The sequence below is a fragment of the Histomonas meleagridis genome (assembly GCF_020186115.1).
Source record: "Histomonas meleagridis strain 2922-C6/04-10x chromosome Unknown contig_145, whole genome shotgun sequence".
NCBI classification, from domain to species: domain Eukaryota; phylum Parabasalia; order Tritrichomonadida; family Dientamoebidae; genus Histomonas; species Histomonas meleagridis.
This window is the reverse complement of record NW_027150774.1, coordinates 1-16,856: the sequence shown is the minus strand read 5'-3', so window position 1 is coordinate 16,856 and position 16,856 is coordinate 1. Positions and strand designations below refer to the sequence as shown.

General features: G+C 28.7%; 3 protein-coding genes across 3 annotated transcripts; all 3 read left to right on the top strand.

Moving 5' to 3' along the window:
• Positions 1-1,191: 1,191 nt before the first annotated feature.
• Positions 1,192-6,085, top strand: GO595_001493 (leucine-rich repeat domain-containing protein; the record flags this gene model as incomplete). Its single annotated transcript, XM_067914297.1, has 2 exons — positions 1,192-3,955; positions 4,986-6,085. 2 exons carry the CDS (start codon positions 1,192-1,194, stop codon positions 6,083-6,085), a joined length of 3,864 nt encoding a protein of 1,287 aa, XP_067778283.1.
• Positions 6,086-10,959: 4,874 nt separating this feature from the next.
• On the top strand, positions 10,960-13,083 carry GO595_001492 (eukaryotic translation initiation factor 3 subunit 8 N-terminus-domain-containing protein; the record flags this gene model as incomplete). Its single annotated transcript, XM_067914296.1, has 1 exon — positions 10,960-13,083. The coding sequence occupies one exon, from the start codon at positions 10,960-10,962 to the stop codon at positions 13,081-13,083; it is 2,124 nt and encodes a 707-aa protein (XP_067778282.1).
• A 1,097-nt stretch (positions 13,084-14,180) lies between these two features.
• On the top strand, positions 14,181-15,191 carry GO595_001491 (Ser/Thr protein phosphatase; the record flags this gene model as incomplete). Its single annotated transcript, XM_067914295.1, has 1 exon — positions 14,181-15,191. The coding sequence occupies one exon, from the start codon at positions 14,181-14,183 to the stop codon at positions 15,189-15,191; it is 1,011 nt and encodes a 336-aa protein (XP_067778281.1).
• Positions 15,192-16,856: the final 1,665 nt, after the last annotated feature.

The following is a 16,856-nucleotide window of genomic DNA, read 5'->3' as shown; positions in this document are numbered from 1 at the left end:
TGACAGTAATTATAACACTGACTGATATCATCTTGCTCTGGATCAATTTTTATCTTGAATTTTTTTTCTAATTTTATAAGAGATTTATCAATTTCTTCTTTAAAACGTTTTCGTATTTCATATATATTCATAATTGGACGTGTTAGATCTTCGGAATACTCTTTGACTACTTTTTCAAACCAGTTTCTTTGGGTAAAATCTTGTATTAAAACTGAAAAATCTTTTAAAATATCTGCAATTTTAGAAAAGGTTGATGAATAAGCATTAATATTTGCTGTTAGGCTTGGATTTAAAGTATAGATTTTTAAACACATTGCAAATTGATGAATTTGTTTATCAAATTCATTTACAGTGTAAGAAAATACACAGCACTTGGAAGCATCCTTGTTTATGATCTTTGCAAATGAAAATATTTGCTCTATATAATCATTGGCTTCTGCTTTCATGCACTGATACTTTTTGTAAACTACTTAGAAACAGTTTTGGGGTGTACCAAATAATTCCATAACCGCCAATTTAACCAATTTAATCCCCTATTGCAAAAGATAGATACACATTGGATTCCTCTTAACTTGATAGAGGAATGTTCATGTATTTGATTTTTGTCCAAAATTCTGAGTTTAAGTAAAAGTATTAAAAAAATAAAAATTATTTTAACTTTTCAATATGAGCATCAATACAATGAATTAAAACCATACAATGAATTACACCTTACCATTTTTATTGCTCATTATTGTTTAGAAATCAATACATTATAAAATATATCATGATATGAAATCAATCAGTTTTAGCTATAAAATGAAAATAATATCATTAATTATGAATTATAGTGAAAACCATCTCAGATTTTAAAAATCTTTATAAATAATTTTTTTTTCATAGAGATAATTATTGAAGGTCGGAAAAAATCATGATGATTCTTTGATTTTTAGAATTTGATTAAAAGACAAAATTTCTTTGGTCTTTAGTACGTGAGAAAATTTTTCTGAAAGAATCGCGCTGATTCAGTCAGGGCTGACTAAGGCCACCTTTTTTTGAATAACCAGGGATTTGAATACTTGAACCATCAAAATTCAATACTTCCTTCTGAATATATTTGTTGGAATTTGGGTTTGATTGGTTTATGGAACTTAACATCCTTCCAAATTTCTTTTGATTGGCATTTTTTTAAAAATCCTTTTCACAATTAAAATGTTGGTGGCCTTTCTTTTTGCGATATTTTCAGGCAAATTTATTTCTTGCCTAGATTGTAGAACAATTACTGGGGTTGAAACTATTGAGAAATCGGAAGGAAAAGATGAATGCATCATTATTGGCGATGATGTTAAAACAATCGGAAATGGTGCTTTTAGCTATTGGAGCTCTTTACAAGAAATTACAATTGGTAGTTCTATAGGTTTAATTGATCAATATGCATTCTATAATTGCCAAAAACTAAAAACTGTAACTATTAAAAATAGTGTCACACAGATTGGTGATAAAACATTCGAGTTATGCACACAATTAACAAGCTTAACGCTCAATGTAATTCAATCAATTGGTCAATATGCATTTGGTCAATGTTTAAATCTAAAAAGTATAACACTTGGAAATCCACTTCAAACCATTGGTGCTGTAGCATTTCAAAAATGTGAAAATCTATTAAAAATCACCATCCCAAATAATGTTCAAAATCTCGAATTACAAACTTTCATTGGATGCATCAGCTTAACAGAAGTGATTATTGGTGATTCTGTTCAAAGTATTGGCCAAAGTGTTTTTGATGGATGCTCATCATTATCATATGTAGTTGTAGGAAAATCAGTTACATCAATACATATTACAGCTTTTAGTCGTCATCGAAGTCTTCAAACTGTTATATTTAAATGTGAAAATCTTAAAGAAATTAGTGAAGGTATGTTCATTGAATGTTATGGTTTGAGTAGTCTTACATTATGTTCATCTATTGAAAGAATTGCAGATACTGCATTTGAACATTGTTCAGAATTATCACAAATTTCATTTTCAGAAGGTTTAATCTCTATCGGAAATGCAGCATTTCGTTATTGTGATCGTTTAGCAACAGTTACACTTCCACAATCATTAAAAACTATCGGAAATTATGGATTTGAACAATGTATAAATCTTGTTGAAATTACAATTCCAGATAATGTCAATTCGGTTGGTGAATGTGTATTTCGTAAATGTGAAAAATTACAAGAAGCTATTATTGGTAATTCAGTTCCAAATATTCCATATGGATTTTTCGAAGGATGTACAGCATTAGAATATTGTAAGATAGGCAATGCCTGTAAAACTATTTATGAATATACATTCCATGATTTTTATGAATTGAAAACAGTTATATTAGGGGATGCACTGATAAATATTTCTGATGGACTTTTCTTCTATTGTAAAAGTCTTACTAGTATTACATTTGGAAAATCGATTGAAATAATTGGTTATAATGCATTTGAAAATTGTTTAGCTTTACCTTCTGTAATTCTTTCTGATTCAGTTAGATTGATTTATGCAGAAGCATTTATGAATTGTCGAGGATTGAAAAGTATTATACTTTCTGAATCATTAGAAGTAATTGGCTCTGATGCATTTTTGTTTTGTATCAGTTTGACTGATATTGAATTTAAGGAAGCCTTAACAGATATTGGACATGAAGCCTTTAAATATTGCTCAAATATGACATCATTTGCACTTCCACAATCATTAAAAACTATTGGAGATTATGCATTTGAAGAATGTTCGAGCCTTTTAGAAATTAAAATTCCTGATAATGTTAATTCATGTGGTGAATGTGTATTCCGTTCATGTGTGGAATTAATTAAAGCTGTTATTGGAAATTCAGTTTCTGAAATTGAATTCGGATTTTTCCAAGCTTGTAAGAAATTACAAGATGTTATTATTGGTAATGGTGTTCAAGTTCTTGGTCAAGCGATTTTTGATGGATGTACAGCATTATCATATGTTGTTGTTGGAAAATCTGTTACATCAATACATAGTTCTGTTTTTGGATATCATCAAAACCTTAAAACAGTTGTGTTTTTATGTCAAAATCTTAAAGAACTTACTGGAGGTTTATTCATTGGTTGTTATGGTTTAAGTAATGTAACATTCGATGCTCCTATTCAATCAATTGGCGAGGGTGCATTTGATCTTTGTAGTCAATTAACTTATGTAACTCTTTCAGAAGGTTTAATCTCAATAGGAAATGCAGCATTTCGATATTGTAAAAGTTTAGCTGAAGTTACACTTCCTGAATCATTAACATCAATCGGTGATTATGCTTTCGAGCAATGTCAAAGTCTTGTTGAAATTACAATTCCTGATAATGTTAATTCTGTTGGTGGTTATATGTTCCGTTCATGTTCAAAGTTATCAAAAATTATTATTGGTAATTCAGTTCCTGAAATTCCTTCAGGATTTTTCCAAGGCTGTTCATTGTTATCATATGTTGTTATTGGCGATTCTATTGAAACTCTTACGAAACAAAACTTTGAAGTTTGTAGTTCATTAACATACTTTGTAATTGGTAACAAAGTTACATCTATTGATGTTAATTTATTTTCGAAATCAACAACATTAAATACTGTTATCATTGGTGATTCACTTGAAACTATTCCTAGTAAGTTGTTTTCTTATTGTGAAAATTTGGAGAAAGTTACATTTGGAAAATCAGTTACAACTATTGAATCTTATGCATTTGAACATTGTATCAAACTTAAAAGTATTATTTTACCTGAATCTTTAATAACAATTTCAAGTTATGCATTTTCTGCTTGTTCAGGTTTTGAAGAAATAACATTACCAAATTCACTTGAAACAATTGGAGAATATGCATTTTCAAATTGTTTAAATTTACAAAATATTACAATTGGAGATTCAGTTAAAACACTTCCAGAATATTTGTTCAATGGATGTGAATCATTAGAATATTTTATTAATGGAAATAATGTTCAAAGTATTGAATCAAATGTATTTAAAGGGTGCAATAAATTGAAATATATCGAAATTGGTAATTTAGTTACAACATTATCATCAAATTTATTTGCTGGGTTACTTTCATTAAATACTGTTATCATTGGCGATGCACTTGAAACTATTCCTAGTAAATTATTTTATTATTGTGAAAATTTGGAGAAAGTTACAATTGGAAAATCAGTTACAACTATTGAATCGAATGCATTTCAAGAATGCACTAAACTTAAAAGTATTATTTTACCTGAATCTTTAACAACAATTGGAAGTTATGCATTTGCTGATTGCTCGAATATCAAACAAATTGTAATTCCTAATAAAGTACAAACAATTGGAGAATATGCATTTTCAAATTGTTTAAATTTACAAAATATTACAATTGGAGATTCAGTTAAAACACTTCCAGAATATTTGTTCAATGGATGTGAATCATTAGAATATTTTATTAATGGAAATAATGTTCAAAGTATTGAATCAAATGTATTTAAAGGGTGCAATAAATTGAAATATATCGAAATTGGTAATTTAGTTACAACATTATCATCAAATTTATTTACTGAATTACTTTCATTAAATACTGTTATCATTGGCGATGCACTTGAAACTATTCCTAGTAAATTGTTTTATCAATGTACAAACTTAGAAAGCATTACATTTGGTAACTCAGTTTCAACTATTGAATCGAATGCATTTCAAGAATGCACTAAACTTAAAAAGTATTATTTTACCTGAATCTTTAACAACAATTGGAAGTTATGCATTTGCTGATTGCTCGAATATCAAACAAATTGTAATTCCTAATAAAGTACAAACAATTGGAGAATATGCATTTTCAAATTGTTTAAATTTACAAAATATTACAATTGGAGATTCAGTTAAAACACTTCCAGAATATTTGTTCAATGGATGTGAATCATTAGAATATTTTATTAATGGAAATAATGTTCAAAGTATTGAATCAAATGTATTTAAAGGGTGCAATAAATTGAAATATATCGAAATTGGTAATTTAGTTACAACATTATCATCAAATTTATTTGCTGGGTTACCTTCATTAAATACTGTTATCATTGGCGATGCACTTGAAACTATTCCTAGTAAATTGTTTTATCAATGTACAAACTTAGAAAGCATTACATTTGGTAACTCAGTTTCAACTATTGAATCGAATGCATTTCAAGAATGCACTAAACTTAAAAGTATTATTTTACCTGAATCTTTAACAACAATTGGAAGTTATGCATTTGCTGATTGCTCGAATATCAAACAAATTGTAATTCCTAATAAAGTACAAACAATTGGAGAATATGCATTTTCAAATTGTTTAAATTTACAAAATATTACAATTGGAGATTCAGTTAAAACACTTCCAGAATATTTGTTCAATGGATGTGAATCATTAGAATATTTTATTAATGGAAATAATGTTCAAAGTATTGAATCAAATGTATTTAAAGGGTGCAATAAATTGAAATATATCGAAATTGGTAATTTAGTTACAACATTATCATCAAATTTATTTGCTGGGTTACCTTCATTAAATACTGTTATCATTGGTGATTCACTTGAAACTATTCCTAGTAAATTGTTTTATCAATGTACAAACTTAGAAAGCATTACATTTGGTAACTCAGTTTCAACTATTGAAACAAGAGCATTTGAACATTGCGCCAAATTAAATTCCATTAAATTTTCTACAACTTTAACAACAATTGCTGATTACGCATTTCGATATTGTAAAAGTTTAGCTGAAGTTACACTTCCTGAATCATTAACATCAATCGGTGATTATGCTTTCGAGCAATGTCAAAGTCTTGTTGAAATTACAATTCCTGATAATGTTAATTCTGTTGGTGGTTATATGTTCCGTTCATGTTCAAAGTTATCAAAAATTATTATTGGTAATTCAGTTCCTGAAATTCCTTCAGGATTTTTCCAAGGCTGTTCATTGTTATCATATGTTGTTATTGGCGATTCTATTGAAACTCTTACGAAACAAAACTTTGAAGTTTGTAGTTCATTAACATACTTTGTAATTGGTAACAAAGTTACATCTATTGATGTTAATTTATTTTTCGAAATCAACAACATTAAATACTGTTATCATTGGTGATTCACTTGAAACTATTCCTAGTAAGTTGTTTTCTTATTGTGAAAATTTGGAGAAAGTTACATTTGGAAAATCAGTTACAACTATTGAATCTTATGCATTTGAACATTGTATTAAATTAAATACCATAATATTTTCAATAAGTCTAACAACAATTTCAAGATATGCGTTTTCTGAATGTACAAATCTTGAAAAAATAACATTACCAAATTCACTCGAAACAATTGAAAATGATGCATTTGCTGATTGCTCGAATATCAAACAAATTGTAATTCCTAATAAAGTACAAACAATTGGAGAATATGCATTTTCAAATTGTTTAAATTTACAAAATATTACAATTGGAGATTCAGTTAAAACACTTCCAGAATATTTGTTCAATGGATGTGAATCATTAGAATATTTTATTAATGGAAATAATGTTCAAAGTATTGAATCAAATGTATTTAAAGGGTGCAATAAATTGAAATATATCGAAATTGGTAATTTAGTTACAACATTATCATCAAATTTATTTGCTGGGTTACCTTCATTAAATACTGTTATCATTGGCGATGCACTTGAAACTATTCCTAGTAAATTGTTTTATCAATGTACAAACTTAGAAAGCATTACATTTGGTAACTCAGTTTCAACTATTGAATCGAATGCATTTCAAGAATGCACTAAACTTAAAAGTATTATTTTACCTGAATCTTTAACAACAATTGGAAGTTATGCATTTGCTGATTGCTCGAATATCAAACAAATTGTAATTCCTAATAAAGTACAAACAATTGGAGAATATGCATTTTCAAATTGTTTAAATTTACAAAAATATTACAATTGGAGATTCAGTTAAAAACACTTCCAGAATATTTGTTCAATGGATGTGAATCATTAGAATATTTTATTAATGGAAATAATGTTCAAAGTATTGAATCAAATGTATTTAAAGGGTGCAATAAATTGAAATATATCGAAATTGGTAATTTAGTTACAACATTATCATCAAATTTATTTGCTGGGTTACCTTCATTAAATACTGTTATCATTGGTGATTCACTTGAAACTATTCCTAGTAAATTGTTTTATCAATGTACAAACTTAGAAAGCATTACATTTGGTAACTCAGTTTCAACTATTGAATCGAATGCATTTCAAGAATGCACTAAACTTAAAAGTATTATTTTACCTGAATCTTTAACAACAATTGGAAGTTTTGCATTTGATTATTGCTCAAGTTTGGAAAACATTACACTTTCAGAGTCATTAACCAAAATTGGAAACTTTGCATTTTCTGAATGTAAAAAGTTGAATTGCATAATATATCTCGGCGACCAAAGTCCGAAGTTGTCCACTTCTTCATTCCACAAAGTTCCATGCAAAGCAGTAATTACATCCACGTCATATGCCGATGATTCATTTGGTAATTTACCTGTTTACAAAGTTGACTTCCCAAGTGAATGCATTGAAGATATTGACATTCCATCATCAGGAATACGAAATCATATTTCTAAATCATTGTTTTATGCAATGATTTTGATGGTGTTTGCTGCAATCATTTGAAATCAAGATAACAAAAATGATTTTCCGAAATGAGAATCAACTTAAATTTTTAAAAAATTTCACCAATTAAATTATTTTTAATGTTTTATTGTGTCAATTACTGTAATGTTATTTTTGATTCTTTAGTGATAATTCATTTGTTTTTTAAATTTTGTGTCTTAACTTTAAATTTTTAGATATGTTTCATTGAAGAAATTTGATTATCTGAAAGATTTCATTTTGAACCGAATAATTCAATAAACAGTAACTATTTCATTAAATAAAACCATTAAAAAATATCGACTATATATTTATTTATATAATATTTTCAAAATAAATGAGATTTTATATAAATAATAATTTTATTCCATCTATTGTTGAATTTCGTGGGCGTAATTGAGGTTATCATATGTAGCAAAATTGCATGGTTTGATGCTTAACACAACAATATGAATTGAATTATTGAACAACAATATGTTTTTTGGGATACTCTCGAGGATAGAATTAACGAATAGTGAAATGTTATTGAAAAATTTTATGCTAATTTTTTACCTTTATTACATGTAATCAATGAATTATATCATTCCCTTTTATATTTCAAGCAAAATTAAAGCAAAAAATTATTTTGTTGGAATAATGGATTATTTTATTTATCATAGATCCATTCACCTGTGTTTAAATCGAAAAAATCGGAAAAATGAATCAATGCATGAAAGTCTCTGCCATATTGCCTGGCTCTTGTTTGGTAATTATATTTAAATGAAATATTATAATACCTTCCAGTGTTTGTTTTGCGTACAAGTCCATTTGCAATAAAAAAATTTAATATTTTTTTATGTCTTTCAATGTCATCACCATTTAAATAAAAACAACAAACACCAATACTTAGGTTACTATGTTTTGCTTCTACTACATAATTACCTTCAACGGCATTTTTACAGATCTTTTCAGCAAGTTCCCTATCATTAAAAAAATACATCCATTTACCAGATTTGTCACGTTGAAGTTCATCAGCATTACCAATATAATATACCCAGCTACAGTCTGAAATAATTTTTATTTTTGGAAGCATAATAAATATATGATTTATACTTGAGTTACATCACTTGGTGGTTAATTATGTGTTAAATTTATTTACATTGAATTTAATTATCAAATACATTCAAATAAAAAGTACGTCATTTTTGAAACAATCCGTATTTCAAATAGAAAAAGTGAATCCGATATATTTCAAATATTTTAAAATAAAAAAAGAAATTAATTTCCAAATGTTATTTTGAATCATCAAATTATCAAATGAAAATATCTTTAACATTAATATCAATTCCTTTTTTGATTTTTATGAAGTCCTTATCATCGCTTATGTAAAAATCTGTTTTCAAATTAAAAATGGATATTTCGAAATCAATTTTTTCAAAATATATATTTTTTAAGTCCAATCTTAATTATTTTTGATGTATATCATATTTTTTGCAAAATTATAATGATTATCATACTTTTTATTCGCGATAATAAATATCAGAACAATTCTTCGAATGTCAAAAAAGTATAACATTCCTGAGTCAACCATTCGTGAGTGGTACCACAATTGGGGAAATAATGAAAAATGGCGACCCTATGATGGGTCTATTCATGGTGCACATCATAGAATTCTCACAGATAACGAAGAAAAATCAATTTCAGAATTCATTCAAACTATTTTTATTCAATATGATATTCTCTTTCAAAATTAAGACTTTATTAATATAGGATCACAAGGATTTTTTGAAAAAACATATTCAAGATGAAGAAATTACAGATGTGATGTTTAGCCCAAAATTTGTATCTGATTTTAAAAAACGTAATAAACTGAGCAGCAGGAAAGCAAGGTATAGAAGAAGGTACAAGATTAATGAAAATGAAATTGATGAGTGGATGGAAACCGTAAGAAAATTGATCCAAACAAAACCTGCTGATCGAATTATCAATGGTGATGAAACATCATGGTATATTCTGCCTTCTTCCTTAAAGACATGGGAAGATGTTGAATCAGATGCTGTGAATATCAATGTTCATGATTCCGAAAAAACTATGATCTCTGTATGGCCTCGATTACATTTGCTGGTACCAAGCTTCCATTGTTCCTTATAGCTAAAGGAACGACTAATTTGGTCGAACGAACACAGATTGACATTTCATATCATATGTCATAACGTCGCAAATCAGGATGGATGGAATAAGACAATTTCGAGACATATTTAGAGTTTTTAACACGACAATACATTGATGATGATCCGATATACCTAATGCCCGACCAGTACTCAGTGCACCAGACAGAAAAAACCAAACAAATGGCGAAAGCATTGAAGATAGAATTGTTTTTTTATCCCTGCTAATGCCAGGAACAAATACCAACCACTTGACTGCCGAGTATTTGGATGCCTCAAAAATGTCGCAAAGAAAAATATTCAAAAATATATTCATGAAAATCCTGGTATAAAAATCGGAATGATTCACGCAGTTCAGATTCTAATATGTGCTTGGGAACATATTAGTATGATGTAATATGTGAAGCTTGGTCAATTTACCAAATTCAACTTCAATAAACATTTTTGATTTTATTTTCATGCATGTATGTGTTTACTACAATATGTTGTGAGAGAGGGTTATTTAATTAATGAATTTTGGCTATTTTAAGTTATCATAAATCAGATATCAGATAATATAATTTCGAAAAAAATTCTTAATATATTCGTCCATAAGACATATTTTTTAATTTGCTTTGGGAGGGCATTAAGATTAGTCACTAATTATTTGTTCATCGCAAACTATATGAGAAAATTCTAAATTTCTATCGGTTCGCCTATAGAACTTTCAAATTGTATGAAATTTTGGGTAAAAAGGTGTAATACTCTTGTTTAATATATATATATATATATATATTTGTATAATTTATGATCTGGAAAATTATTTATTTATATAATTTATAAAAAATATAATATATGTATAATAATATTTTAGTTTTTATTTATTGTGTGATGTGATTTTTTTTATCAAACAAACACAGTCAAATCATGCGGTTTTCTAGAAAAATTAGATTATTACCTCTATATTATGACATTATTCGCTACAATATTTTTTGATTCATATATATTTTGTATACCACAATTCTATAGATTAGGGAAAAAAAAAGAAGCAATTTTGAGTTTAAAAACAAAAAACCTCTTCTTTGAGAGATTTACATTTGATGCGCACGTTAGTTGATTCACACACCCGTGTAAATTTTATCGTTCTTGATTTTTAACGATAAATTTTTCACATAACATTTCAGTCAGATCAAAAAACGGTTATTAGGGCTGACCATTCGGCCCATGTCCCGTTTCTTTGTAGAATCAAGTAGTGACAACGACGAGGAAGATTTTGAAGAAGAAGAGGAAAAGGCAGTTGTTGAGGAAGAAAATAAACAACATAAGTCATCATTTTTTGACTCAACCCCAATCTATAGAGAAACAAAACGTCAATTTATGTCTGAAAAACAAAAGCGTTGGATTGAACTTCATGGCCTTTTGAATTCTGTTTTAGATGAACTTGAATTAGGTAATTACAAAAAATCATATGAAAACTTCCAACAATTACAAAAGAGCTACTACAAAGCCAGCAAAGCAATTAAAGAAAATGGTCATCCTGATTTCTTTATTCGTTCAATGTATGAAATTGTCACAAAAATTGAACAATTAGTAGAAACCGAAAAAGAATTAAGACGTTTCTCACAAGATCTTAAAGCATTTTGCAAAGCGTTTGATGACATTCTTGAGGAATATAAGAAAAACCCTGATGATTTCCAAGAAGATGATTTTGACAATATGGATGAATTCCAAGAGGAGGAAGAGGAATCTGTAACTACCGGCAAGTCTGGTGGCGGAGGATGGTTTGTTAGTTCTGATGATGATGAAGTTGAAACTATCAAAAAGAAAGTTGAACAAGAAGCCAAACCACATCAATCTGCACGCCGTAAGGAGGTTAGTTTTGCTGATTCTGTTGAAGCACGTATTGAAGCAGAATCTAATAAAGTCATTGATATCAACACCGTTAAGGCCGAACTTCCCGTCTTTATCAAAAAGCGTGAAAGTGGAAAAGTTTCCACTACTACACAACACCTTAGTGAGATGTATGATGCTGTTATTGGTGTCGACAAAGAGCTCGCAAAAAGTGTTCAATTAGAACTATGCCAAACGGTCGCTCCTCTATCGTCCACTTCACCTGTTCCACTTCATGATTGGGAACTTGTTCTCCGTTATCTTCCTGACTTGATAGATGAAGGCAAAATTTTGCTACCATTAATTGAACGTCTTAATCAAGATTTTTGGGCACGATCAGTTAATCCACAACATCTTTTCACACCAGAAGTTAGCAAATTACATCAAATAGTACCAAAGTTTATTGAACTCCTCAAAGAGATATCAGAATGTCTCATTAAATCTAACGACAAACCATATGCAGCAAGAATATATTTGATATTGGTCGAACATTTGTATCACAAAAAAGATGAAGATATCACAAACTTGGTATATTTTATAATAGAAACTGCATCAACGCCTGATATATTTGGTAACAAATTAGCGTTTGATATGAAGATTCGATCATCATTATATTTATGTATTAATTTAGCAATTCGAAATCATCCTGTAGAAGCCTCCAAACTTTATTGTAGGCTTCCATATATCAATAATAAGTATCCAACAACACAAATCTTAGCAAATAGAGTTCTTGCAACTATTGGAATTGAAGCGTTTAAACAAGGAAAATATCTTTTGGCTTATCAATGCTTACGTAATTTTAGCAACATTGACTACATCAAGAAAAATATTGGACAAAATCCATTAATATATCCGCCATGGCTACTTATAGAGCCAAATTATCTTTTGTTACTGAACTACCTTTCAGTGTTACTTTTGGATTTACCTTATTTGACTGTAACTTTAAAGACGGAAAATATTTTAATTGATAATAACTTACATCGTGAGTTAAAGAAAATCCCAATAGTGTTCCATCCTGAAGCAATCGTCCAAAGAATAGCGGTGGCAATTTATAAAGCTAAAAACGGTGATTGGAAAAACGCATATAATATGTTCAAAGACGACTTGAAGAAATATGACAATGAAAATGACGGTTTCATTGAAAGTTTAAAACAAATTTCAATGACCTGCGTCTTACTAACCGCCAACCAATTTTATGACAATGTATCGGTTGATCTGCTCGCAAATACGTTCGAGTTAAGCACTGATAAAGTTATTGAAATTGTAAAGGGAATGATCGATGGAATTGGACCAATCGAAAATGCAAAATTAACATTTAATGGGCAATTAATTGACGATAATAAATTCGTTTTGTTTGAACAAACAGAAGTAGAAAGTCCTTTGGTGGGATATGGACAAATGATTAGCTATAGATCGGATGTTATAGCATCAAAAATAAATGGAAAGACACAACTTTAAATAAAGATAATTTTTGTAAATAAACTCTTTATTTAACAATGTGAACATAAATTTATTTCATTTTATTGGGAAAGAAATTGTTTATGTCTTTCGATTTTTCATTATATTATGTAATATAAGTTGTCTTTGAAGCCATTTTAAAATTTAAGTGTCCAGATCGAGGTTCTCTTACAGCTTTTAATATAAATAAATCCCACCACAATAGTGTGATATATTCGAATCAATGCATAGGTCAAAAATCAATTTTGTAATAAGAAATTCATATTTTAATATAAGAAATTTCTCAAACTTCCATTGAAATTCCAGAAGACAGATTATTTTGATTTTTTTATGCGTAAATCAAAGTTAAATTTAGACGATTTTCAAAAAAATTGTCTTGTGAACTTTTTTAAAATGAAATGTGTTATTGTGATTGTAGATTCTTGGTTTCAATTTTAAATTGAGAAAAATTATTTTAGAATATTTTTTTGATTGGTTTATCTTCATAAAATCACTTTTTGAGAGTATCGTGTTTTGACAAAGTCTGTTTGATGAAAAAACGCTTACACATTATTTTCACTAAGTTTGTTTATTTTATTTTTTTTCCAAAGCTGAAAACATGTGAATTTGGATTTTGAAAAAAATTATGCATAAGAAACAAGTATAGAGGTACTTACATTTATTTTGTTAGGCTATAATGTTAAACGGTATGTCTTAAACCAATTTAAATCCAATTGATTTTGGTGACTGACGGTTTAAACGGAAATGATTTCCAACAATTTTTCTTCAACACTTATTTTATTATTTGGACAAAGAACATTTTTTTCTGAGATGTTTGGTTTTTGATGGATTAAATGCAATAAAATTATTTTAAAAAACAGAAACCACAAACGGCATATATTGAAAAAGCACTATAATTCGTTTATTACATTTGAATTCAATTCACAAAAATGGAATGGCGCGTTTTTCTATACAGCTTTTTCAGGCATAAAAACGGTTAATTTTAGATACCCATGTTGCTTCGGAATGACCAACTCGACGAAATAATTTTTCAATGCATCGTAAGCCATGCAGGAATAAGGAAAGAATATATAAGACATGTGCCAGAAGATGCAATAATGAAATTGGTAAAAGATCTAGACGAAATTATTACGGAAGAGGATGTAATTCTTTTTCTTGATCCAAACATTGTTGTCGTAGGAGACATACATGGCAACATTCAAGATTTAATCAGAATTTTCGAGCGTTTTAAATATCCACCAGAAACACGTTATTTATTTCTTGGGGACTATATTGATCGTGGATCCCATGGTACAGAAGTTATAATGCTTTTATTTGCTCTTAAAGTTAAATATCCAGAATCCATATATTTATTAAGAGGTAACCATGAGTCTCCTTTATGCAAGAGCTACTGTTTTCCAGATGAAATCCTTGGCAAATATAGTGAAAAGGCTTTAGATGCTATTATTGATGTTTTTGATGAATTACCACTTTGTGCAGTTATAGACAACAAAATTTTTTGTGTCCACGGTGGCATTTCTCCCAAGCTTGGAAATGTCAAAGATCTTATACCACTTCCTAAGCCCAACTATTTGATGGGGTATTGCGTATTTTCAGATATGGTATGGAGTGATCCATCATCTGATGTCAGCGAATTCAAATCTAACAGTCGTGGATGCGGATGGCTCTTTGGGATTGACTCTCTTAATCGATTTCTTGATTCAAATAATTTGACAATGATAATCAGATCACACCAATATTGTGACGAAGGTTCAGAATGGCCTTTTGAAGATGAAGAGGAAGAGTCATATCGCAAAAGGTGCCTTACGATTTTTAGTACAAGTAATTATTGCGATAATGAAAATGATGCTGCAGTTGCGTATATCAACGAAAATGCAGAGGTAAGCATCGAGAGGTTCCCTATGCAAAGCGACATTGAGTTTTTGAGGAGATGTGCGAGATATCCGAAATGGCTCCACGACACATTCTGCATAAAACGAGACAGATCGAAGGCAATGGATAACAGAAGGATATCTGTGGCAATGTCCACAGGAATCCTGCCTGTGCTGAGGAAGGAAAAATTCGGAATAAGAAGTGCATCGCCAAGAAGATTTCAGGCGCACTATTGAACTTCACATAATGTTAATTCTTGATATTTCACCTAAAAATAAAGAAACTTTACTCATAATTTTAAATTGAAATAACATAAAATCAAAAAAGGAATTTGGAATTTTAGCTAATATGTGAATAAAATTTGGTAATTCTGTATATGTGGGTTTGGACAATGTGTTTAAACATATTAATCCATTTTTCTTTGAGTAAAAAAAATTTTCTTTATCTCAATGTAAAACTTGTTAGTGTGAAAATTTTTGATATAACGATTTCATTACTATTCTAGACTACTTTCATATGATCTTTTTTAAATAATATTAATGGTTTCTTTGTTATGCTAATAAAAAATAAAGTTCAAATTAAATTAAACAATATTTTTAACACCTACATACAGATAAATATACAGTTGCAGGTAGAAATTTATGTAAAGCTAATTATTAAAATCGTGTTTATTCAATATTCTTGTTAACTCTTCATTTATTTCTTTAAAATTACTGTTAATAGAGTTATATTTCATAACACGTCTCATATATTTGAATAATTCAATAAATCAGTATCTTTTGGTAAAATCTATCCGCGAGAAGTTAATGAAACCGTTGACAACTCGAAAAATCTTAATATGCTTCTTGATGCTGAAAATGCAATGTAAGCCTTTTGAGTTCATATGCAAAAGATATTAAAACGTCAGTTCAACCGTATTATTATAAGAATGGTGTTAATACTTAAACAAGAACATGGCAAGGAAAGGATAACAGTAATTTTTTCATTGGATTACCGTTCGCTGAAGTTGAGGACTTCTTGGGTGGAATATCAATTACAGGTACAGTACTAGTTGAATAATATAGCAGGAATGGCAAGATTATAATATTATTGGTTCGTTTGATGTATTATTTTTGGAAAAAGCACTTCTAAATGTTAAGGGTTAAAGTCAACCTATTCGTAACTGTTCACTTTTAGGTTATTTTAAACACTTGACAATAAACATTATATAATGATTTTAAACCAAACATCTCTTGACGTACAGCAATCACATATTTATATATTACTCAATCATTAATGTAGAAATAAAGATTTTATATGAACGGTAAACAATTGTTTTGTTGTTCTTTTTTGTAAGTTTTAGATGTTTGATGTAATCGAAAATATTTAAAGTAATCAGTAATACTTTCATTCAATAACAGTGAATATTATTTTATATCACTTAAAAAATGTCAGTTACTAAAAGTAGTGTTTAATCTTTCAATCGAGGATGTCTTTGAAGAGTTGGAACAAATTTAAATTCTCCGAAACAAAGTCAAAGCCAAAACATTAATGTTGTTGTTAAAGGAGTACGGATGCAATATCAAAAAACGTCTGAAGGATATGAGATTGAAAGACGAAGTATTGAAACGACAAATTAAACTTTAAATAATCTCGAAAATATGATTCACGACAAAGACTTATTAATACAAGCGTTAGTTTTATGTTTAGATATAGTAGAAAATAATCATTTGATTGTAAATATGTCATAGCGGAAAAAAGAAAATTAATAAAATTATCATGCGATAATAAAAAATGGAGTTAGTTAAAGCAAACACCGACGTTAGATTATGTATCGAAAATTAATGTCAAAACCGATGGCAATACTCACAATTAAAAATATAATTACTCTCCGACGTTTGACACACACACACAGCGCTATG